At 41.0% G+C, this 25,441-nt stretch overlaps 3 protein-coding genes across 4 annotated transcripts; 2 read left to right on the top strand and 1 right to left on the bottom strand.

Moving 5' to 3' along the window:
- The first annotated feature begins 1,251 nt into the window (after positions 1-1,251).
- LOC125023602 (14-3-3 protein beta/alpha-1-like) lies at positions 1,252-8,629 on the top strand. The gene is made up of 6 exons (XM_047610970.1): positions 1,252-1,403; positions 1,951-2,363; positions 5,419-5,542; positions 5,981-6,144; positions 6,238-6,333; positions 7,530-8,629. The coding sequence occupies exons 2-6, from the start codon at positions 2,070-2,072 to the stop codon at positions 7,602-7,604; spliced, it is 753 nt and encodes a 250-aa protein (XP_047466926.1). The 5' UTR covers positions 1,252-1,403; positions 1,951-2,069; the 3' UTR covers positions 7,605-8,629.
- A 1,184-nt stretch (positions 8,630-9,813) lies between these two features.
- Positions 9,814-21,925, top strand: adam17a (ADAM metallopeptidase domain 17a). 2 transcript variants are annotated; one of them, XM_047610972.1, is made up of 20 exons: positions 9,814-10,023; positions 10,307-10,439; positions 11,484-11,617; positions 11,874-11,962; positions 12,469-12,658; positions 14,290-14,420; positions 14,621-14,707; positions 15,269-15,394; positions 15,676-15,820; positions 15,912-16,003; positions 16,331-16,483; positions 17,027-17,226; positions 17,322-17,425; positions 17,536-17,670; positions 17,889-18,019; positions 18,129-18,207; positions 18,338-18,426; positions 18,516-18,572; positions 19,201-19,237; positions 20,265-21,925. In XM_047610972.1, the coding sequence occupies exons 1-20, from the start codon at positions 9,912-9,914 to the stop codon at positions 20,687-20,689; spliced, it is 2,649 nt and encodes an 882-aa protein (XP_047466928.1). In that variant the 5' UTR covers positions 9,814-9,911; the 3' UTR covers positions 20,690-21,925. The 2 variants fall into 2 exon arrangements, with proteins under 2 accessions (XP_047466928.1, XP_047466929.1); XM_047610973.1 differs by lacking the exon at positions 19,201-19,237.
- iah1 (isoamyl acetate hydrolyzing esterase 1 (putative)) lies at positions 21,316-25,438 on the bottom strand. The gene is made up of 6 exons (XM_047610974.1): positions 25,190-25,438; positions 25,050-25,102; positions 24,788-24,942; positions 24,397-24,558; positions 24,183-24,304; positions 21,316-23,703 (listed from the first exon to the last, which is right to left on the bottom strand). Exons 1-6 carry the CDS (start codon positions 25,250-25,252, stop codon positions 23,527-23,529), a joined length of 732 nt encoding a protein of 243 aa, XP_047466930.1. The 5' UTR covers positions 25,253-25,438; the 3' UTR covers positions 21,316-23,526.
- Between the last annotated feature and the right edge of the window lie 3 nt (positions 25,439-25,441).

Genomic DNA, 25,441 nt, shown 5'->3' with positions numbered 1-25,441 from the left:
CCATTGAAGACAAGAGTGGATCAGCTACTACCCTCATATTTTCCCACATGCTACTGCCGCTCCTAGCTGTGCACAAATGAGTTATTATCATCAGAGGGAAGTGTTTACAGCAACTGTGCAGACGCATGGTCTCACAATGTGCATTTAGTGCAAACTTTGTTTTATTCCACATGCAAAATATATCAGATGTATTCTGCTTGGAGTTAATAAATTCACAGCATTTAACTTGAGCCATAACAAATATCCTGTTCTCTTTTTCCAAAAACTATCAAAAATACAAACACACCATTATATTTATTATTATATAATTATATATATGAATATACATGTGCAAAAGGGGAAAAGAAAGGGGGAAAAAAACACACATAGGAAGTAAATATTAAATGGAGAAGGGTAGGATCAAATAAGTGCGAGGCTTCTTCCTACTTTTCAAAAATGTTAAGAGAATATTGTTCATATGCTGTTTTTTTTTTTTTCTTTTTTGTATTACATGTTTGAAATAAAGCATTCATTCAGTCATTTATAGTCAAAATATACACTGAGTACTTGTCCGTGCTGGCTTTCAAGGTGATATTCTGCTGACTATTGGCAATCAAACTAGTCACAGTGCAGACAGGAATCACTATGAAAGACAATCAACAAATTTGCTGCACAGTCTGCATCAGCACACTGGAATATATTGATTTTAAGTGCAATAAAGCCCAATTATCCCCCAGTAAAAAAACTGTAATACTAATTATTCATTGTGTTTCTCGTTATTTTAAAAGGCTATGAAAAACATTTTGTTACTGTATACTTTGTGGATATACACAAATGCATGATTTCATTAATTTTTTGACAACAATGGGGACCAGGATTTTTACTAAAAAAAATCTCCATCAGTTTGTATCTAACAATTGATGAATTCAAGGTTGGTTATAGAGTTTTTATTAGATTCGTTGCCAATGAGAAAGATAAAAAAAAAAATTATGACCAGATACAAGACAGAGGTCCAACTCAACGGAGACGCAGCCATGTCCGCCCACACCGCCTCCAGTGTGTGGAAGGAAGGAAGTGATTGGATGAGAATCTCCATGGCAATGCGATGACGTCTTCATCCCTTGTTCTAATTGGAGGAAACCCCGTGGCCCCAGTCAATGCAGCTTTCCGCTCAGTCAAACTTACCGGCTAGGCCCCGCCCTTTTCGCGCCGCGCTCAACGCCTATTGGCGCACACCTCCGAGAATTGCTGTCAATCACGTGAGCTTTGACCTTATGATTGGAGAGTGAGAGTCCAGATGAGCCCCCCCTCCTATTTGAGCACGTTCAGTTGGATTCCTGCTGCCGCTGCTACTCGCGTCCTTTGCCTTTCTGACCAATCTCTAAAATCGCATCGATTAGGAGAGCAAATTTGGAACTCACTAGGTCAGAAACGATGAGTATTTAATTTTTGCTTCAAATATATGGCGGTTGGTTATTTGCCGGACTGACAGGACGCATGTTTTCCTTTTGAGACGCTGTAACGTGACATTTTTTTTTTTCTTATTGAAAGGAGTGGCCGATGCAGCTAATGGCAGCTAGGTGATGCTAAGCTGCTAGCTAGCCGCTCAGACAGCTTTGTTGGCGGGTGTCTGTGCAGATCGGGCAGGTCTCCACTAACGATGCTGGCCGCTAACCTCGGCTTAGAAACCGCTCATAAACATGTCGTTTGTTAATTGTCCCTTTGCGCGCCGGGCTGCTTGTTAATTGTGTTAAAATCGGGCTTGCAATTTTGTAACTTAAATGTTATTTTATTATTAACCTTACGGTGCGTTTAATGGCTCATGTCTGTTAGATAGTTGCACTTTAAAGCTCATACCAGACAGGTGCATGTTTTCCATTTTAAGATGATGATCGGTTCAGGTTGAATAGCGTTTTCTCGCTCCATAATCATTTTTATCAACTTCTTCTTTTTTCTTTTTCTTTTTTGCAGCTTTTTGGGAATTACACAGTCGATCCTGTGCCACATCCCTTCTTCAACCCAGCAGTCCCTGACTGTCACACACTCCCGGATTTCTGATTCCTTGGTGCCCATAAAAAAAAATATAAACTATGGATAGAGCGGATCTTATTCACAAGGCCAAGCTGGCTGAGCAGGCTGAGCGCTACGAGGACATGGCTGAATGTATGAAGGAGGTTACAGAGATGGGTGGCGAGCTGTCAAACGAGGAGAGGAACCTGCTGTCCGTCGCCTACAAAAACGTGGTTGGGGCGAGGCGGTCCGCGTGGAGGGTGATGTCCAGCATCGGGATGAAAGCCGAGTGGACCGAGAAGAAGCAGCAGATGGTCAAAGAGTACCGGGAGAAGGTGGAGAAGGAGCTGGAAGACATCTGCAACTGCGTTTTGGTAAAGCATTTGTTTGTCACTCAGCTTTCAGCTCATGTCACCTGTGTGTTTGATGTTGACCCTTCTGAACAAGTGCTCCTGAAGTGGACTCCTGGTTATAATGTCAAGTAGTGTTGGCCTCTAGAATTTTAAATAGATTGAAGTGATTGTATTCAATGTAAGGTTAATTTGTCTGTGTCCATCACTTTGGATATGGATGTTTTTGTGCAAAAAAATCTACGCACAAAATGTGATAATTTTTTTTGTCAAACTATACTGGTTTCTGTCTTCCTGTAAAGTCTCCTGTGTTGTATAAATATGCCAGAGAGGACAAGGAAGTATTGTGTAGTCCTCCCACTGTTCCTGCCTTTTGGGAATCTGGATTTTGAACAATGGGCTTGAAACCTTGTGAGGGCGTGAACTAATAGAAGGCCAGATACCACACCGGCAAGGTGTGTCTGAATGGGTGGAGAACAAATGAGAGACATGCACAGGAAATGTAGGCTGGAAACACCGTTATGCACTATGTTTAGTATCCATGCTGTCCCATCTGCCAGATGGGAGCCTAATGTGGTTACCCATGTGCAAGAATTTACATGCATAAATGACTCATACTTTCCCAGTTTACTCAGGATACCACAAATGACACTCTCCTGTAGATCCGCCCAGTGAAACAAGTTGAACCGAATGCATTCTCGGGCATTACTCGCCACATTTCAAGGCTTAGACCTGCTGTAATGCAGCTTTCACCTCTCGCTTAATCCAGTCGAACAGCACAGATTGGTGCTTTACATTGTTTTGAAGGCTTCCTTGATAATGGCTTAGTGGAGATCTGAGTGGAAGCTTAGCTTAAGATCAAGATAATATTCCTGAGCTGCTGTCGTTAAATGTGCACCACCGGGCTGCGTGACCTTTCATTAAATAACAGCTCCCCATGTGTGTTGCTTTTGATTGTGGCATTGTATGGATGTGACTCAGTTTTCAGTGGTCTGGCTGTGAGTGTTGACTGAAGGTTTGTCAGCAGGAGAGGGTGTGTCAGCCCTCATGCCTTGACTTGTCTGCAGAAGCCGCACAAGTTAGCAATGCACCCACAAAGGCAAAGTAGCCTGAGAGTGCAGTAGGCAGGTAGGCCACATGTGTGCCTTTTATGTGTAGATTTTCTTTTGCACAGTGAAGGCAGATGGACATGGAGCTTAGTCGAGAGACAGTAGATTCGCAGGAATGCGTGTGTTCCAGTTTCCACCCAGGAAGTGAACATCGGGCTAGAACACCCTATTGACTTTCAGCTGAACAGATTATAATATTGACATATTCAGAACATACCACTATAGACTGCATGTTTATATCTAAAGCTTCAGAACACATGAAGTAAAATATTTCTGACTGTATCTTCAGCTCAGGATTGTTTGGTATAGTAGCGGTGGGGCACATTTCATTATTTCTGCTTGATTACCACATTTGCAGAGGAAAGGAAATAAAGCTAAAACCATCCCGAAGCCAACACCCTGCAGCGTATTCTAGTGTTGCTAATTGAATCGATAAGGGATCAGTTCATACTTGGAGGCATGTGTCCGTTCCTATTAGGCATGTGAAGGCACACACTCTCCTCCCAGGCTTTCATCTGGCACCACTGTTTGCGCTTTCTTGTGAGCGCTGGTGACTGAAATCAGAGCTTTGTGTGAAAGCTCTGAGCGTGAGGCAACTCCTCTTCTTGTCTATTGTGCAGAGCATTGCAGTGAAAGAGGAATTCTTAGCACATAAGACATGCATGTATTCCGGCTGATCCAATTTGGTGTCAGTTAACGACTGGGCTGGGTTTGGAGAAGCAAAAACATTAAAGCTTTAACATTAATTTAACTTTACTCAGAGCTAAATGATTTTCAGTGCACAATGGGCTCTGTATAGCTCGTCAGTAAGGATTGACCAGTGTCATCAGAGTTGGGGTGTTGGCAAGCGTCTTCATTCAGAATTAAAACCGTTAATCTGCTCTGTAAATCGGTTAACTTGTGCATAAGTCACAGTTTCAGTGACACAGATTAGCTCTAGTAATCTCCCTGACTTAGCCTAGCGTGTAATCGCAGGATGTGATTTGCGCATTAACGCGCATTTGTTTTGCGTTTTGCTGCTGTCACTTTTTTTTTTTTTTCAACTGTGTTTATATCCTATGTTGATTTAAGCAACAGGTTAGTTCGTTTTAGATTAAACTCGAGCACAGATTAAATTATTAGACCGTTCTTTATATAGTGTAATTCAGCACTTGAGCTTGATCAATTGGAAACAGCAGTCAGGTCTTTTGCAGCAGTAAATGTGCACTAAACAGCTGAGCTCACGTTCTCGTCGTCGTCTTGGTTTCTCTGCACTACGCCGACTAGATGGGGGCAGATGCTGAATTTCCCATCCAGGCATTCAGTTAAAATATGTATGTGCATGCTGCTGCTGGCTTAAAGTAATAATTAGAGGCATGATATAACACAGACAGAGCATCTGCATTTCCCTAGACTTGCTGAAAGACAAGTTGTGAGAATATTTCAGAAGGAAATGAAAGCATGATGGCAAGTTAATTAGAAACAACAAAATGAGCACCGTCAGCAATAAGACATCCAACCCTGCTGTACGGTGATGACAGTAAGAATAAGTATCTGGGGCAGAGGACAGCTGGGTTCACACCAGAGGCCTGGCCTGATTGTGGACGGTTGGGAGTGACCTCAGTTGAAACTGACACAGTGTAATATGTTTCCTCAAAATGAAAGTGAATGAGCTTATGCACTTGATGAAGTAGGACTGTACTCGTAATTCATCAATTCTTAGGAGCTATGAAGAACAAGTGGAGTGTTTCTGATGGTTTGAGGCTAAAATGGTCAGGCCTTAGGTGTGTAGCGTTCGCTATGCGAAGTGCATGCGTTTAGTCTCCCACCCTTAGCGAGTCTTTTGTAAATATAGCTCGTCTGCAGTTTCAGAATGACTCAGATTTGACTGACAGTCGGATGTCATGGCCTGCTTGTGGTTTGGCCGATTGTTCTTGCTGTTCTATAACTGCTTTGTGCATCTAACAAAAACTGATCTTGTGTCTTCACAGAAACTACTGGATAATCATTTAATTGGAAAATTCTCAAATGCAGAGAGCAACGTCTTTTATCTAAAGATGAAAGGGGACTACTATAGATACCTCGCTGAAGTTGCCTCTGGAGACGAAAGAGCAAGTGAGTGTACATCAGTGCTACATAAGTTTTATTATGTAAGACAAAGGAATTTTGTTAGACACTGATTCGTGTTCTTTGTTTGGAGAGGACTTTAGTTGTCCAATAATCTGTTCTTATTTGCATGTAAAAGCCTAAAGTAGCTGCTGTGTCTTTTTATGAATCTGGGCCTCCTCACACTCCAAATAGGAATGTGTCACATTATAAGAGTAGCTGGCACCCAACTGAGAGAGCTTCCAGTTTTTTCCATGTGGAAAATGTGTCACGACAGCATTTCTTTGCTGTAGTACGTCCTCCAAATTGATTAACTTTAGAAATCTTAGCGTGCCACAGGTGTTTCAGTCTCAACATCTCTGCTAATACATAAAGGACCAACAAACTATGTTTAATGTCTAAGATGCCTCACTGACACTTTTTTTTAATTCACTCCTCTGCGCTCAGAGACCATTGAAAACTCACAGCAAGCGTACCAGTCAGCGTTTGACATCAGCAAGACTGATATGGAATCCACACATCCCATTCGCTTGGGCTTGGCACTTAACTTCTCCGTCTTCTACTATGAGATCCTCAACTCCCCAGAAAAGGCCTGCGAACTGGCCAAAAAGGTTTGTAGATGTTCTGTTGCCCCTCTCTTCAGTTGTAAACAACCAGAGATTGACTGGGTTTAAGGTGTTGACTTTTGTCTCTCCCGTCCACAGGCGTTCGATGATGCCATTGCAGAGCTCGACCAGCTACAGGAAGAGTCCTACAAAGACAGCACTCTTATCATGCAGCTCCTCAGAGACAACCTGACAGTGAGTGTCCTGCTCGCCACAAAAATGATCTGATCATCGTTGTGGATAAATAGTGTCTGTCTCACAGGGTTTTAAATAAACTCATCTAAAAATAAGTGTTCTAAAATTAGATTAGAGATCATACTTCCAAATTTTCTCATCGGCATTCAGTGTGTTTTTACAGTCATGGAAAACCTGGAACAGTCAAATAAAAACTGGAAACTATTTGAATGAATTTTGTTGAATATCAAATATCAAAGGGCATAATTGACATCACGTATGATTCAGTGAGTTAAAGAGAAGATATCTCACTTTGTTGGAGATGGTGGGACTGTAGTAATGCTAATTCCACTCTCGGCTGTAATGTCCCTCCATAAACTTTGTGCAGAGCAGCCATGTTTCATTTTGGAGTGTGTTTATGAGTGTTAATCAGTTCTTGCGTTTCCATTCCCCCTAGAAATGCGCTCAAGCTAAAATATCGCATAAAAAAACGGTAATGCAAACATCTACGTCACGAGAAACCTCTGAAATATCGCTACAACATTTTAACGCTGTCATGAGGTGGTTTTTCAGACGTATTGATATAAGTGGAAACACTTTTTTTTTTGTTGTTGCATTTCCTCGTCTCTGGCGTCACTGGAGATGATGCAGGGGGTCATGTGACCACTTTGAGGAAATTGCACTTCAAATCAGCTGAAGTCTCTTGCGACACGAATTTTAGAGAATTATGGGATGTTGTGAGGGTTGTAGACATCACTGAATGTTCTCTGGATTGTTAATTTTGATACTTGATGTACATGAACAGATTTTTGATGTGAAAATCTGGTAAATTCATGGTTGTAATCTCAAAATGTGACAAGAGAACACAAAAGAGATCAAATGCTATTTTATTTTTCACTTTAACACAGCAGTACAAACGCTGCATAAAGCAGAAAAAAAGTTTGTTCGCACGATTGCTTGTTTTGCGATAAGTACACTTACTGAGAAACTGTAATAAAACCAGAGCTGTGCACACGTGTTCAGATGCCACCTAACCCTTAAATACCCATGAATACATACACTGCATTTGAATGAGAGCTCAGACTATTTATTTTCCTTGGTTAATGTGTGTAAAGCCCTAGACAGTCCATCGTAAATGCAAGCCACATGAGCATCCAGTGATGGTGAAGGAGTCTGGGTATTGGCTATAAACTAAACATCTGTCTTTCTCTCCTCAGTTATGGACATCAGACAACGCTGCCGAGGAGGCCGACGGTGGAGAAGGCGGAGATGCCGGCGAGACCGAGAACTAAAGCACACAAGCCCTCACTGTTGGAGAAGAGAGAGAGGGGGGTGGCGGGGGGTTATCTCCAAAAAATGACAAAAGGAAAAAAAAAACTTTTTACACATCCTTCATTCCTTAATACTCCACTCAAACATTCTACCAGTGAAACCCATTGCTGAAAACGGCTGGGTAAGGGAATTGATTAAAAAAATAATGATAATAAAATCTTTCCATGATTCAGATTTGGACAACACCTGGCGAAAAGAAAACCCCTCATTTCCTTTGGTTTGTGTTTGTCCTGGCCTTCCCATTTGTGCAGTTTCAGCTGTAGAAAAGCGATTGACACCTTGACATGATATCGGACCCATAGTTACGTTTAGAGGCAGAACATCTGGATGCCTGAAACACATCAGCTGCGAACATTTGGACTGAATAAATCTTAAATAAAATCTAGTTTTGCCCCGTATCTTTTTTATTTTTTATGATTTTGGGTTATTGTTGTAGTGTGTCTGCCTCTACACAGTTGAGTGGTACGGTTACAGCGGCTGAGGTTTGACTTCAAATATAATTTTCATACTGCAGGGAAAGCCAGTGCACTTTTCACGCCGGCGCCATATTCCTATAACACAGCCAAGTAGTGCCCATTGGTTATATTCTCACTTTCCGCCCTGGTTATGATGCCACTCTTTCACTGAAGCATGCCTGTTCGGGGGGGAGGGGGGGACGGTGGGTCTTGTCCAACTAAATGCAAGGACCTTTTTAATGGGAAGAAGACAATTCTGTTATGCATGTCTCTCGAGATATTACACTGGAATGGGAACAATTGCTGTAACACACACAAGTCCAAGTGTCAAGTTTAGTAATTTTCAATGCAGGTTTGTTAACATCCTTCAACAGGGTGATTTGTTAATCTGTCCAGTGATTGTCACTAGAGATTTGGACCACTATTGTTTTGTTTATTCATTCAGTTGTTGTCCCCAAAAGCCTTGTGGAACAGTTTGAATCCCTATGTATCAGCGGTGTTAACATAAATAAAACATTTTATAAACCAAGTCTTCCGTTGTTTGTTTGCTTCAATATAAGGTGATGGTTTTATTTATTTATATATGTTTAATTTTTCTTTTATTGTGGACATGTGATGGCGGAGAGAAATACCTGGGAAACGAGAACTGAATTCATTTTTGATTTCATGTTTTCTTTCAACGCTGAAAAACTAATGTGGCCTCGCCTCAATGCAATTTTCTGTGATGATTTAAAGTGCGTTAAACGTTTTCTCCTTTGAAATTTGCTGAAACTGTAATGCTCAACATCAGCAGCCCTTATTTTAGTTTTTTGTTTGATTTCCAAATAAAATCACAAGCAGATACACTGCGTGTACAGGTGGGTCACACTGTTAGTGTTTAATAGTAAACGCAGCATTAGAGGTGCAAAATATGCATTTAAAACTATAAATATATTTAATATTTAATTATGTTTTGATTGCAAATGGTCATTTTTTTTACTATAAAAAACCCTATAAAACCATAAAGTTGAAACCATTTTGTTTTTGGACATTCCTCTTTTGATTCATACTTATACAAATAACATTGTCAAAGATGTTAGTCAGTTTGAGAATCAAATCACTGGGATGCATCAAACACCTAAGGAGACTGAAACAGAAAGTGATGAAATTGAGTTAAGAACTGGAAGAATAGTGGGGAACCATTGTCTTCCCATCATCAATACAAGATCTTAATGAAAATTTAATCCACCAGATGGAAATAAATCTTGTGATACTGCAGAAGCTTATTGAAACAAATGCCACAGCGAATGAATGCTGTAATTAAAGCTAAAGGCGGTCCAACAAAATATTAGTCTTTTTGTTTTCTGACAAACTGATACTACTACTACTACTACTAATAAAATATAAGTAATGGTAATTTTCTTGTAATTTAACAGAACTTAAACTAATGCATTGATAATAATATAGAATAGTGGTTTGCCTTTAAAATTGAATTTCTAATGCTCTACACACAAATACACCAAGAAAAATACATAATTCGAGCTCTCATTTGAATACTGACAGTATTCAGAGCGGTTACTTTCAATTTTGACAGTACGTCTTTCATTATTATTATTATTAGTAGCAGTAGTATTACTATTACTGTATTATTATTTCAGGACAGGCCTTGTATTTTTATCCCAATCATCCTCCTAGTCTTCTCCGTTTCCTCCTTCGTCCGACCAGAGCGGATGTTTTCCAGCCGGTGCACTTCCGGGTAGCCCACCTAGCCCTTTGAGTCAAACCGAAAAACCATCTGACAATGAACTATACAGCTGCCAGAGCTGCCTAAAGATGAGGACCATAGTACTGTTTGTCTTTTTCGCACCCTACAGTTTTTGGGTGGACGGGGCAGTGAAGTCAAGATTTACTCGGGAGGAATATCGCGAAGAAAACCCGGAGTTTGGTAAGTAGCTAACTTAGCCATTTAAGCTAAGTTCTCGTTAGCTTTAATGTGACAGCTAACTTTACCTGTCTTCGGAATAATGACGGTAAATGACAGTTTCCTTAAATTAAAGTGACGTGTTTTTATTTATCGTGACAGCACTGTTTAACTTCTCCATTATTAAATGGCGCTGGTCTGTATTTAATTAAAAAAAAGGGAGGAAGTGAATTATAATAATTACCTAAACCCATATAATTTCAGTTTGGTTGTGTTTGACACGTAACGTTATCCCCGTGTATTTCAGATTCCCTAAACGACCTCCTGTCAGATTTCGAGGTGCTGCCATTGTCAAGCCTCCAGCTTCACTCTGTTAGGAAGAGGGACCTCTACGCCCAGTCCCACCTGGAGCGACTGGTGAGCTTCAGAGCCCTGCACAGGTACAGCAGCACCCTCCTCCTCTCATTTAACCCGTCTCAAAGTACACACGTCATGGTCTTTTATGTCATGTTGCCGGATAAGTTCACTTTCTTCACATCACTACCGCACCATAACCCACATGTCTGTGAATACATTGAAAGAGTTAATGGTTGCAGTAATGCCTAGTGTTCTCTATAACTGGCCATAACCAGATTCCCTGTGGACAGATCTCCATTGTGGGGCCTGATTTGCATTATGTGTTAACTGTGTCTATCTTTTCCTACACAACAGTAAGCACACCATCACGACAAGTTGGAGGAGTCCTTTTAACAGAAAGTGCAAAATTGACAGACTCTATTGACATAACATAACAAACACTGTGGTGTGGTGTACATACTCTGCACTATGTTATAAGTTATACCTTTCTGCCTTGGGGAACATTGTCCTAAAAAAAGAGTGTTGTTTTTTTTTTGGATGAAAGCTGCCTAGGGTTCTTGTTATGGTTATTGCTAATGGGTGGAAGTAAAAGGACATGCAGCTTGTGTAAAAAAAGAATTGTCCTCTTCTGCTTTATTGCAATTTGTAAAGTATTTCATAAAATAGACACATTGTTAGTAGGAAATTCCCTCTATGTGTCACTCATTATTACCTGAAACACAGTAAGTACATGAATGTAACTTTGAAAGATGCCCTCTTAGTTTGTCTCACTCTAGTTGTCCAAGGGTCATATTGGCCTCAGATTATCATTGGGACGTTTTGCTTCATGAATAAACACCAGGTTTAGTGACCAGTAATGCGTACAAAATACACAGAATACAGCCATGTAGATATAGTTAATAAAGTTACTCAAATGTGTTTGATCAGAATCAAACATATTATCAGATATAGACTTAGTTAAGACTAAGTTAACATAGGACTTTATTTATCCCCAGGGGGAAATTACATATTCTGGCACCTTTTGGGCATTTAGGATCTGACTTTAGTTGCCACCTAAAGAGGCAAAGAAGATTTTAAGTGAAAATAAGTATCATGTTTTTTTTTTTATCTTCTTTTTCAACTTTCAGAAATTTTAAACTTTACTTGACGACAAACACAGACCTTTTCACTGACACCTTCAAAGCTGTGTTTGTGGATAAACACGGGAAGGAGGAGAACTACGATGTTCAGCTTCAGAGCTATTTCACTGGACATGTTGTTGGTGCGTATTTATTAGTATTTATTTATTTTTCTCGCATTTGTCTGCATTTGTCTGCATAGTTGAACACCACAGGGTGTCAACATTGTATGAGGTTGATGCAGTTATATTCTTGCAGCTGAAAGCTTTATTACTTCAGTGTGTGAGTGTGACCAATTTTCCATGAGTTGCAGTGCGCATGTGCAGAATACATTATTTTAACTCTCAGACTAAATGTGTAGTTATTAAAAGTGATATCCATGTTTTTGTGTGTTTCCAGGAGAGGAGAATTCACGTGTGCAGGCCCACATAGACGGAGATGAGTTTTCTGCTCACATTCTAACTGAGGGCGCAGAATACAATGTAGAGGTACATATTTGTGGAATTGGACTGAACCTTCACCATTTATCAGCTATTTTTATTTAAGGAATTTGAAATGCAACAGTAGAGATACTCAAATTTTTAACCATGTAAAGACATAAGAGGCCATAGAAAATCAAGAAAAATGCAGCCGTACACCAAAAGACATTTTGAATTTATTTTAATACGGTGCTACAGTGCTATACTCTGTATATTTTAGTTTCCATTGTACTTTTTCAGCTTGCTAACTTCAGTGTTACCAGTTCATAACAACCAATATTTGTTAATTAAAAAGTTACTGGACAAGGAGAAATAATTTGATGGTTTGTATAGTCCAGCCCAGTGTATCTCATGATGAGCGTTTTTTGCATGGCACAATTTGTTAACATGCAGGCAACAAATACGATGTATACATCATCTCACACAAATCCATTTTTTTTTTTATATCTGTTGTCCTAAACTCTCTCCTCCTGCTCATGTCAGTTTTTCACTCCTGTTTTTATATGATCTTCTAGCCCCTGTGGAGGTTTACTGATTCCTCACCTGATGGCAGGCTGCTGGTTTATCGCTCAGAAGATATCAGGAATCTGAGTCGCATTGCGTCTCCAAAAGTGTGTGGTTACGTTCATGCAGAGTCGAACGACCTCCTACCAAGGAGCAGGGACTGGGACTGGGAAAGGCAGGAGGAGGTGGACCAGGAGAAGGGTGAGCTCTGCTGTGTGTGTGTCAAACTAGGTGTGGAGGATCCGTGTGCTGTTGTTTGTGGATGGTTAAGAGTAGGTAAAAGAAAGTAGGAGGAAATCAATTGTTTAAGGTGGAGAGAAGGAAGGAGGATGTAGTAGTGAGACAAAGGAGGTGGGTGTTCGATTCTGTAACAGTCACTTTAATAAAAGGCTTTTTATCTGTTAAACCTCTCCCATGTTATGCGCATACACACCGCTGACAAGTAGGAATTATATAAAAAGCGAATGCCTTTTGATTCTTTTGTGCTGCGCTGGAAATGTAAAGCATATGGCAGCGCTAATGTGCCAGAGGAGATATCTAAAGCACCTCTCACTGGTTCCTGGTTGAAAGCACTCATTGGGGAGATGAGTGGAGGTGAAGGTTTGTATGGAGGAGGCATTAAAATTCATGGAGGCTCTGTTGCCGAATGAGATGACTCTGAGTCGTCACTAGTCTCCCACTGCTTGTTGTGAAGCAGCAGCGCACTCCTCCCACACTCCTGAATAGTGTGGAGCCAACTGTGCTGTATGATGTAATGCTCAAAAGGAAGTCTTTATGTTGTCCTTCTGTTTTGCTGATCGTTCAAAGAGGTGTATAAAGTCAAGGTGACAGTCTGGGGACAAGTATGTTTTGTATATTGCATAAAAAATTAACCTGATTTAGCTACACTCGATTCTTATCAGAATGTGAGTATTTAGGTTTCATTATGAGGCGTGTTTCGCCTGATACAGAGAAAAAAACAGAAAACAACCAGAGCCATATAGTTTAAAATAAATTTGACTCAAAGGCTCTCAGACGACCCACGTGCATGACTACATCACTGTTACTCTTCTGTCAATTACCACATAAAGCCCACTCAAATGATTTACGTAGCCTGACACATTTTTGCTGAGATATAATCACTTCCCTTATAATCACAAACTCCAGACCGAAATTCCCCCACAGAGATTTTATGGAAAGTTCAGGGTGGATTCCAGAAAAATTACATATGTACATTTTTCAGTAATTTCAAATAAATTATTTAAAGAGCCCACTTTGTTACATTCTTTTATTTGTTTTTGCATAATGACTGTAGCAAGGTAACTTTGTCTTTTGTGTCTAGAAACATCTGAAACCTGCTTAATTTATTTATTTTTTTTTATGAAAAAATAACCTTAAAACCACTTACAAAGGCTCCAAACGAAATTCTCGTTGGTTCGAGCGCTAACTATTACCATCAAAAACGTACAACTTAGTTTTGCTGAGGCTGTGTACTGTAATCAAGTCATGTGGTAACAGAAGAGAAGTGAACTGAAAGCCGTTGTGTCATGACATGAAAACTTCTGCATTCTGTGGATAACTGAACTTTTTGTGGCCTATTTATGAATCTGACTTCTGTGGCTCCTTCCTCCAGTTGTCTCATTGACACTTAATGTAATCCGGCTTGAACAGCTCTCAGCCCAACCAAAAAAAAAAAAAAGAGAAGACATGTTGCTAAATGTGAAAATGAGGATAATGGGATACTGGAGCGTGGCCCCATTGTTGAACTTTAACTATATTTATGAGCTGCATCTGTCTTTATGTAAGCCTGTTCTCACTGTGCATTGATCTCTGTCATGATTTATTTCTTGTAGAACACCATCACCGGGAGAAGAGACAAGTACATGACCACAGGAGGAACACCTGCCCCCTGTTGCTGGTTGCAGATTACCGCTTCTTTAAACACATGGGCCGCGGACAAGAGAGCGTCACCCTCAACTACTTGGTCTGACTTTGATGTTATATGTACATTTCTTTTTCAGCAGGGTAGCTAGTAGTCTAGTGTGCTGCTTTGTGGCATCATCCACTTCCTTACAATCCACTTCCTTGTAATCTGTTATCGCAGCGGATAATAAAGGCAGCAGTTCTGTATCTGTTTTATTGCTGTTTGTGTTTTCCCTGATTATTTTCTGTTTCCCTCTCTAGATTGAGCTGATTGATCGCGTTGATGACATTTATAGAAACACCACGTGGGATGATGAATTCAAAGGCTACGGGGTCCAGATCCATCAGGTGCTCGTTTTACTTCATGCGATAATCTGGTCAAGCACATGCCACATGACGGCTTCGTTTTCTGTAGCGTCAGTCCCGGAAGTGAGGCTGAGAATAACGCCGTCCTTCAGTGTGTTTGAGGACAGCATTTTCAGGAGGAACTGAAAGCTTTTGTATTCTCCTCGTGGGGTAATTTAATTTGTTCCACAGGCTTTGGGAATGAATAGAGACACTGTTCGCTCTACTCTGAGTTCTGGGCTTTCTCACTGAAAAGATATGCATTCATTTGGCTGCTTAGAGTTATTTTCCAATTTTCCTCACCATAAATGTCAAGAAGAACTGTGTCACATTTAATCCCAATATTTTAACCTCGAAATGGAACAAAAGTTTGTTCTGTAAACCTGCATTAAAACTGATGCTGCGGGCCTGAACTTACATCTGACAACCTGTCTTTTTTTTTTTACTGTAGTGTAATTACACTTGAGCAGTAATTAAAAAGTAAATTGTTAGTTTAGAGCTTGTTTGATTGTTCTGCTATTATTCTTGATGTTTTTAGACTGTGTCTTTGTTCACCATTCTCAGATTATTATTAACAAGGAGCCTACAAAGCCTCCCGCTGGCCGGACGGAAACCAGCTGGGTCCACTACAACATGGAGAACAGCCCTGTGAAGGAGAAGGAGGTCTGGGACGTGAAGAAACTTTTGGAGGTAGAGAAGAAATGCTTAACGCTAAGAATAAAACCTGGGTCTGCTTAAAACCTTTTGACTGCATAAAATTGTTTTTAGAAACGTAACTCTCGAACAACAGTAGATTAAAATGTGAAATGAGTACATACAAGTGGGTAGACGCTTAATATTTGTGCATGTCGAATATTTTGGAAAATAAAGTTTATGTAAAGTGTCCCATGTATACAGCAGAAATTCTGCTACCGGAATTCTTAAATTATCTGACATAATATTAATAAAATAACTATGCTCCTGTCCCTCAGCAATTCAGCTCGGACATAGCCGACAACGCTTCCGCTGTGTGTCTGGCCCACCTGTTCACCTACCAGGACTTTGATGAGGGGACTCTGGGGTTGGCCTATGTCGCTCCACCCAGACAAAACGCTCTGGGTGGCCTCTGCCCAAAACGTGAGAACGCATCCTTGCAAAAACACTGTATATGTCTTCTGTGAAACAAAAAAAGAATCTGAAATCTTTCTTTGGTTGTCTCATTTTGTAGCTTACTACCCATCTCACTCATCCAAGAAGCCAAGTTACCTCAACACGGGCCTAACCAGCACCAAGAACTACGGGAAAACCATCCTCACAAAGGTCTGATTTATCTTTCTTCTTACTCATGATCTTTGACTAAACCGAGTACTGAAAGCACAAGGTTTCAGCCAGGATGTTGTGCAACATTTCATCCCGCCAAGTTTAGTCACAAAGTAGAGCAGACACGCCTTCTGTGTGGGTGTTATGAGTAATGATGTCAACCTGTGTTGCTTTTTCAACACCTCAAGCATCAATACGGTGCTCGGTAAAAAGTATCATCAGTCCATCAGTCATTTTTCCTTTGCAGGGTTTGTTAACACTTTTTTTGTGAGATTTTGTTTTTAAATAAACTCTTGTCTGTCAATAAATGTGGTGTGTCCTCCTCAGGAGGCGGATTTGGTGACCACTCATGAGCTGGGCCATAACTTCGGAGCAGAGCACGACCCTGATAACATCCCTTACTGCGCTCCCAGTGATGACCACGGGGGCAAGTTTGTCATGTACCCAATCGCTGTCAGTGGAGACCATGTCAACAACAAGGTACCTACACAATGAATATAAAAAATGTATATATATTCTGAAAGCATTGCTGTCCACTTAGTGTTGAAGTGTATCTCCTGTTATACAGAAATCTCTGGTGCAGAGACTGAGTTAATAAAAAGTGTGATATGAAGTGTGAATGGCATTTCTAAATGAGCTGGTTGTACAGAAGGTTGGATAACTGAGTCACAATTGTTCCTGTGAAATATAATGACTGAGTAAATGTAATGTGCCTCCTACACCATTGGCCTCAACAGCTAATATGCATATGTGCCGCAGTTTAAGGTGAAGGTTTAACTGTTGTTACTTTCTGCACTTGGAGCTCAACCCTCTTAAAGATGAGGCATTAAATCTAGATCTGACAACATTAATATGCACCAACAAGAACAATTTACTACATTTGAGAACCAGAGAATGTGCCTATGTCATAAGTCTAGTGTTTAAGCTTCCTGTCGTTGCTCTGTCACACCACCTTTTGAGCAAAAACACATCCAGACGCAGTTAATAATTAACATCCATCTACTTCTCTTTTCCCCCCTGAAGCGTTTCTCCAACTGCAGCAAGATCTCTGTCGGAAAGACGTTACGTTTCAAGGCTCCTTTGTGCTTCAAAGAGAGGAACAGTAAGGTATGTGGGAACTCCAGAGTGGAGGATGGGGAGGAGTGTGACCCCGGGCTACTCCACCTCAACGATGACCCATGTTGCACCGCTGACTGCAAGTTCAAACCTGGTGTACAGTGCAGGTATGAGATCTAAAGGAATGACGCGCTGTAAAAAAAAAACAAAACAAAAAAAAACAGAGAAATACTGTAAGCTGGTTTCATTGATCTCTCCACAGTGACAGGAACAGCCCTTGCTGTAAGGATTGCAGATATGAGCAGGCGGGAAGAAGGTGCCAGGAGCCGATCAGTGCAACCTGTAAAGGCATATCCTCCTGCACAGGTGACCGCCGCCTGCTGGTCAAACACAAGAAGTGCAGTGTGAAGTAATAAATATTAAGTACAGTGGGGGGAAAAAAAAATAGAAAACCTGATCTTTCCTTCACATCACAGGTAACAGCAGTCAGTGTCCACCCCCGGAAAATGCTGCTGACGATACGGTGTGTGTTGACAACGGAAGGTGTCTCAATGGAGAGTGTAACCCCTTCTGTGAGGCCATGCATAACCGTCGGTCCTGTGCTTGCAACGGTAAAGATCAATTCATTTGTCATGGGAAAATGTGCAAGAGCTGCAAGTGGGATGGCTGAGATTTATACATTTGAAGTAAAGAAAAAAAGACAAATGTAGCTGGAAGGATTTGTGTGCAGTTTTTTTGGTTTACGTGACATTCATTTACATTTCCAGATAGAAGTACAGTGTTACTGCTCTGAAACAGAATTTGTGTGAACTGCCTCTTTTAATTGCAGAGACCGAGAACTCCTGTAAAGTATGCTGCAGAGAAAACGATGGCACCTGCTCTCCCTTTATCCTGACCAACGGCAGCTTCCTCTACCTCCGCAAAGGAAAGCCCTGCACTGTGGGCTTCTGTGGTGAAGGCGTAAGTCACTAATCTGAATAGGATCAGATTCCAGCTGATTTTGTGACAATCTTATGTGTAAATGTTACAGCGGGTCATTTACTGTGTGAACTCTCTGCGGTTGTAACAGGGAAAGTGCATGAAGCAGGTACAGGATGTGATCGAGAGGCTGTGGAACTTCATCGACAAGCTGGACATCAACACGTTTGGTAGGTTCAACAGCAGCATGAGAACGCGGGAAAGGTTTCCAGATGAGATCATTCCTCTGTGTTATTGTTAATGATGACGGCAGCCGAGTTCACGTCCGATTACTTGTTTTTGTCTTTGCTGCGACATCAGGGAAGTTCTTGGCTGATAACATTGTGGGCTCCGTCGTGGTGTTTTCCCTCATCTTCTGGATTCCACTCAGCATCCTGGTTCACTACGTGGTAAGAAACATCAGTCTCATTTAGTCATGAATAAAATTCATTGTTTCACTTGGCCAGAAAATCATGTTTTTCTCATGTTTTCTCTCAAGGACAAACGTCTCGACCAGCAGTATGAGGAAAACGCAAAGACCTTCTTCCCTCCAAATGTAAGTTGCTCTTTTTTTTTTTAAATGCTCTCGTGCATAAGCCTTGCTGCCTCACTAACCAAACTAATTCAATCCCACAATGCGTTTTGAAACACTGACATCTTTAATAAAGCAGCATGAAGGGTTCTTGTTAAGGCCCAGGTATATGTGTGTCACCATAAAAAGTAAGTTACAGGAAGTCAGAAAATAAATTAAATGACATTAAAATAAGAATTATTACAGTTATAAAGCCAAACATGCCTCTGTTTGGATGCTAGAACTAGAATTTCCTTGGTTTATATAAACATTTTCCTTTTAAAGTCACTGACAACATATTTTCTCATTCAGATTATTAATATAAGTAGCCATAATCTGAAAACAGTAGGGTAAAAAGTATTTTGTGCTGCAGGCCACTGTAAATAAAGATTTCTTAATTTAGCCATGTTGTCAAAGCAACATCTGGTGATAAATTGGCCTGACCCTGGCAGTCTTAAAAATAAAAGAAAAACAAATGGATTTAGAATCAGGAAAGAGCCTGTCTCTCCAAACAGTTTGAACCAGCGGTCAGATAATCCATCAGTAATGGCCTCACTGTCACTGCTGGGTTGTCTGAATGACCTGTCCATCACTCTTTGCCTCGGAACTGCAGCAGATGGTGGAAGTTTGTAATAGAGCTCCCGCCATAGGTGAGTGTGTGTGCCATGGCTTGGTGTTGCGTTGCCATTAAGTCCATGATGATGCATGGTCAGTGGCCCACGTTTGGGATACTCCTGCGGTCGCTTACTTCTTGACGTAATCACTGATCTAGCTGCACGTTTTCAGCCCTCAAACTCACCTTCATGTGGGTGGGGGGCGGGTGGACTCAAACTCGGGAGCAGAGTTTAATGCGACTGAATGGCTGTATGTGTGCTGCTCTGCACGGATGTTTTCCCTGCAGAGTCACGTCTGATCAGAAATTACCTCAGGAAAGCAAGATCGCATTTTTAGGAGTATTCTAACAGCCATCGAGGAGAAAAAAAAAAACAGGCTGCACCTTGTTGTCTTTTGTGAAATCGGATGCAGTGTGTGTCAACATTTTTTAGTTTGCATCTGCTGCTGTTCAAATCCACAACACACAGAGGATCGTGTACTTTAGATGTCTTTGTTTTTACCTTTCTTTTCTCTTTTTAAATGGCTGTCTGCACTGTGTTAAGTCCTTACTTTTAGACTTGACTGGAAAACACAGACTGAGGGTACATTCCTCTCTGGACCTTTCTCTCAGCAGACATTCTGACTTGTTAGAGCAGGATACACACAACACAGAGGCAACAAATAAAAATGAATCATGGCTTAATTCCATCTGGATGTGCCATTCAGTCTTGAGGCTGAGCCAGCATGCACAACATCAGGCGTCCCTAAATGGACTGCAGCCATAATTAATAGCCTCTGTTTGACAACTCAAAATGTCCAAGTGAAGAAAGGTTTGTTTTGCACATTCCCACCTTTAAATGACTCTCAGGGAGTTAAGGGGGGTGGAGGTGGCTCATTTTCTTGATGTAGCATCAAAATATAAAGATTAGGGTCGTAGAACAAAACTGTGTCTGGGTGCAAAACACTCAGAAGATAAATGGGACGGTCAGAATGTAGTAAAAAGGGAATGGATCCCACCCCAGTCGAGAGGACAGACGTCGCCGCCGCCGCGTCTCCGTCTCACATTCTGCTCTCGCTCTTCAGAGTCAAGAAATGCTGAGCAACCTCGAGTCGGCGTCCATGCGCATCGTCAAACTTCCGCCTCCCTCCTCCTCCGGCGGCCGGACCGCGCCCTCCTTCCTGCCCCCGCAGCCTCAGCAGCTGATCCAGGTCCGGCCCGCTCCCGCAGCCACCAGCAGCAGCAGCAGCAGCAGCAGCAGCAATACCAGCAATACCCCGGACCCCGGCCTGAGCTGCGGCCCCACCCCGGACAGCGCAGGGGGGCTGCGGATGGCCACCATCCAGGAGGACACCAGCAGCGGCTCTCACCTGGGAGAGGAGGGCCTGTCGGACGATTTCACAACCGCAGGAGCCTGCTCGTCGGCTACGAAGTCCTCTTACGAGGATCTGACAGAACAGAACCCAGCAGCAAGGGACCGACGGCGGCTCAAGAGACAGGAATGCATTGACACTAAAGAGACCGAGTGTTGAGAGTAAACAAGGCTTTTTTTTTTTTTTGTCTAAAAGAACCAACGTGTGCATGTATCCACACACGCCGTATCTTGATATTTGTTTTTAGGGAACAAGCAAATACAGTATCGTATTATTTGTCCTGTCAGAGAGCAACTGTTAGTGTCACAACATTCGTCTTTTCTAAGTCCCCATTTAGTGTTTTAAACGTGCCTGAGTCTGATGTTAACTTACACTGAACCACGTTACCGATACCACACGGGTTTGTTTTGCCTTTGACAGACGGGAGCGAGTCCTCGTCCGTTCGGTGCATGAAGAAGTATCAGGAAATAGATTTGCTTAGTTATTCAAGTAAATTTCCTCCACATTCAAACAGAGGACACTGATCCTGCAGAGCAAGTACTGTCCTCAGCAGTGTAACCTTGACAGGTTATTTCTGTGGCTTATTATTTATGTTGTAACTGTGGTATTTTAAGAAGGTGGACAAAATACTTGGACTTAAAAGATGGCCGTTTTGTCTGGAATCTGTGTCAGGACTGCACTGATTTTAAACATCACTGGAGAATTGAATTTGTGCTCTGATAAATTGTGTCAGTGTCATCTGTGATTTATTTAAAAAAAAAAAAAAAAGTCCCAAGAAGATATATTTTAAGCCCTGTGTTCTTGGAATGTAACATTTTAATACCGTGCACCAGAATTGTATTTAGTTTATTTAGTTTTCATGGACGGTGCAACTGAAAACGAGACCATTATGAATTCTGTGAAAACTCTGTTACTTTGAAAACTGTGCTTTCTTCATCTCTGCACGAAACAATGAGGTGCCTTTTTTTTTTTTATTTTGTGCCTCTGTTCCATGCTGACTATTTTCTGTGCACAAATAAGGACACAGTCCCCTGAACATAAGTTGACATTTGGTGCTCAGACGTCCTATGTGGTTAGTTTTCTGTCCTCGTGCCAATGTGAGCTATGCATCTCTTTTTTTACGTATTTAATGCGTCTGTCTCATCACTGTTAGCTGCTGTGTCACATGTTTGAACAATCAGACACGTATTTTACCGTAGGTCAAGAAGAAGTAGTAGTAGAAGACTGTAGATGGACGTGAAAGCTTGTGAAGTGACCTGCTATGTCATATCAGATGATGTGTATATTCTTAATGTTTCTACGCAGATGAATATTCATTGCTTGTATTACACATATTTCAAAAAGATAATAAAAATCTTTAATGTGCATTTTAACCGTCCTGCCCACCTCAAATCTACTACCTTTTACACACCTCCGTGGCAAAAATGTACACACATAAAGAAACTGCCATAAAATCCTCATACATCAATATTGTTTTTTTAATTTTTTTTTCCATTATTCTCTTAAATAACTTAAGCCTTGCTCAAATCTACCAACATTTCTATAACTTTCAGGATTTTAACAATTTAAATTCCAGTCTAATGATTTGAAGTATGTCATTATTATAATTATTTAGAAAAAAAAAACACAAAACTGACTTGTTTTCCATAAAATAAACAGTAGGGTGATGTGGCTTTGGTGGTAATTGGAGTCTTGGGTATGTCAACGATTAGCAATAAAACTGATTTGATTACATCATTATTTTTTATGTAATGTTACATTTAAAATTTTGCACCCTCTGGACACCTTTGTGACAAAAATGTACACGTGCAAAAAACAGCCATAAAATCCTCATACATCAATATTTTTTTCAGCTTTTTTCAATAAATTACTTAAACAATTTTGGACCTGCTCAAAACTACCATCATTTCAATCATTTTCAGGGTTTTAACCCCTTAAATGCCAGTCTGGAAATACAAAATATTATCATTTTTACAAAAACTGGATTATTTTCCATAAAATAAACAGTAGGTGGATGGGACTTTGGTGATTAGATGGTCACCAAAGTCACCAAAGTGGTGATTAGAGTCTTGGATATGTCAAAGATTAGCAATGAAACTGATTTGATTGCATTAGTGTTAGTATTTGTGCCCAAAAATGTCCCATAGACTTCCATTATAACCACATTTTTTATTCTGGCTGTTATTCCACTGTAAAACCATGCATTACTGTAATATTAGCATTTTATTTAGAAGAAAAGTAGTGATGTATGACATTTTTACTCTATTTGATCAGATTCAACCATTTTCCCATTGTAGGTCGATGGTGGAAATTCTTGTCAATTTCTACCACCAAAACAAGAACACAACATATGACCTGTAAACCAAGGCTATATGTGATATGTGATGTATATTTTTAAAGATATTTGTATATGTGTATTTGTTTTAGAGAAACTGATTTTTAGCCCGTACATCACTGGCTTGCTGGAGACGTGCTGTCTGAATTTGGAGGAGCCTCTGAAGGTACCAGCTGCTCCGAGCTCCAATTACCACCAAAGCCCCATTGTTCTACTCTTTATATTATGGAAAATAATTCAGTTTTTGTGCCTGTACAAACACTACTATATACAGTATACTTCCTGAAAACTACTGAAATGTTGGTAGTTTTGAGCAGGTCTGAAGTCGTTTAAGTATTTCATGAAAAAAAAAAGTAGAAAAAATACTGATGTATGAGGATTTTCTGACTGTTTTTTGCACATGTACGTTTTTGCCATGATCATGTCCAGAGGGTGCAAAATGCAGCACGAGAGTATAAATGACATGTGAGAGTAAATGACACTGGATTTCAAAAAAGTGAGGAGTTCCTGCAGAAATTCAAGCCACAAATGCCCGTAAGGGTTAAACATAATCTATCATTTGACATAATGGTACATGTAAATCCTAACTGGTGATTGATGCAGTCGTGTCCTGAGCGGTTTTCTCAACTAATGTCCTCATCACTGATCACAGAGGAGGCTGCTCTCTGGGCTCTTGGAGTCCACGTCTCCCCAGTAAGGCAGGATGAAGGGCAGGTGGGCCACACGGCTCTCCAGCAGCACCCACAGGTGATCGGCCACAAACTGGTTTCCCTTCTCCGAGAGGTGCAGCCCGTCAGACAAGTAGACTGTGTAGTCCTGATAAGACGGGAAGAAACCTTAGGTCATTATATTTAATAATCCCACTCTTCTACACATTCAGTGAATAAAAGTCCAAATTAGAGCTACAACTGATGAAGATTTTTTTTAACAACATCCCCTGAACTCAAGCGAAATCCAACTAAACATCTATTAACGATATACAACTTCTCCAGTAGGGGTCGCCACAAGCTCACAGAAGAAGACAACTTTATTTGATCTCAAATTCCAAGTCAGGGCAACCAAATTACTGTGATTTGAAAATAGAGGCACTTCACATTTTAAAAGCAGGAAATACTTAGCATATTAGTTTAATAAATGGCTTAACTGATGGTTATCAAACTGGACTTTTGATTGGTTTTGTAACATAGGATAATTGGATACACATAACATCACACAAAAGCATTACATTCTCGTATTGTCTGTTAACTGCATCAACAGTCACACGGGGCAAATTTGTACTGACGCCCGGTCGTCACCTGGCCGTCTTTCTGCATGAGCGTCCAGAGGTCCAGGACGTCTGTTCCGCACTGAGCAGCTGCCTGGACGCACGCCTGCGCGTACTGTCCCGCTACAGAGTTGTGACGGTTGAGAGGATACCCTGGAGTTGACACACAAAAAGACACTCATGATTCCTGCAGGCCTGTGGCGTCAAACGCTCCAAAAAGGGAAACCCTCGTGACCCAGCCTTACCTTTGAGGATGCACTCTTTCTCCCAGGCCGGCTCGTGAAGAGGAGGAGGTGTGATGAAGATGACTCTGTCTGCAGACACGCCAGCCGAAGTCAAAAGCCTGCTGATCTCCTTCAGGTTGTCTGAGTACTCCTGTAAAGGGACGTGCTGCTGCGGGTTTTTATCTGCGGACAAACAGGAAAGGAGAAAACATTTCATTACGATTGACAGTATTTCTATGCGACATAAAAATCTTTACATTTCAGCAAAGATGTGCAATTTGCAAGCGAAAAAAGATCATAACAAAAATTCATAAATCTTCACAGACTGTGTAAAATCTGTGGCGTTCTCCTTGAAGTCAAACAAAACAACCGTCATCCCTGAATCTGTTATTACGCTCAACACTGACTGTACCTTCCAGAGCGCAGTCGTTGGCTCCAAAGAAGACAGTGACAGCTGCTATGTTCCTGTTCTCTGCTGAGTTCTGGCTGTCAATGAGGCGAGGGAGAAGGATCTTGGCCCATCTGGAGTTGTAGCCAGACAGTCCTCTGTTTACAACATCACATTTTCTGAAGGAAACACATAACACCAGATTAGTCAAATGCACATGATGCAGCCAATGATGAGGAAGGAGAGTTTGCAGATGACTGAGCTTTCACACGAAATCAATGCTCACCTTTGAAGTTTGTTGGCAATGTCTGCACCCCAGCCACCGGTTTGAAATGAAAACTGAAACATTTAACAGAAGTTAAAGCTAATTCGCTGTAAACAAAGACAGATAAGAATGCAGAACGTTATTCTAGTCCAGAAACTAACCTGTGTAATGGAGTCACCAAATAAAACAACTTTAGGCCAAATGACTGGAGTGAACCTAGACATAATGAAGAGCGTCCAGCGTCCAGACGGAAGCAGGAAGGCAAAGACACGTGAGATGTTTTAACCCCGTAAACCCTGATCGCTCCGTGATAAAAGCCCTTCACCGCAATTCAAAGCCTATAAATTATTTCGTATATTCAGAACAAGTAGGAGGATGCAGAAAAAAAAGAAAAGAAAAAAGCCACAGAGCCT

Source organism: Mugil cephalus, chromosome 17 (genome assembly GCF_022458985.1).
Source record: "Mugil cephalus isolate CIBA_MC_2020 chromosome 17, CIBA_Mcephalus_1.1, whole genome shotgun sequence".
Taxonomy (NCBI): Eukaryota; Metazoa; Chordata; class Actinopteri; order Mugiliformes; family Mugilidae; genus Mugil; species Mugil cephalus.
The sequence above is the reverse complement of the archived record's forward strand: the minus strand, read 5'-3'. Positions and strand labels throughout refer to the sequence as shown.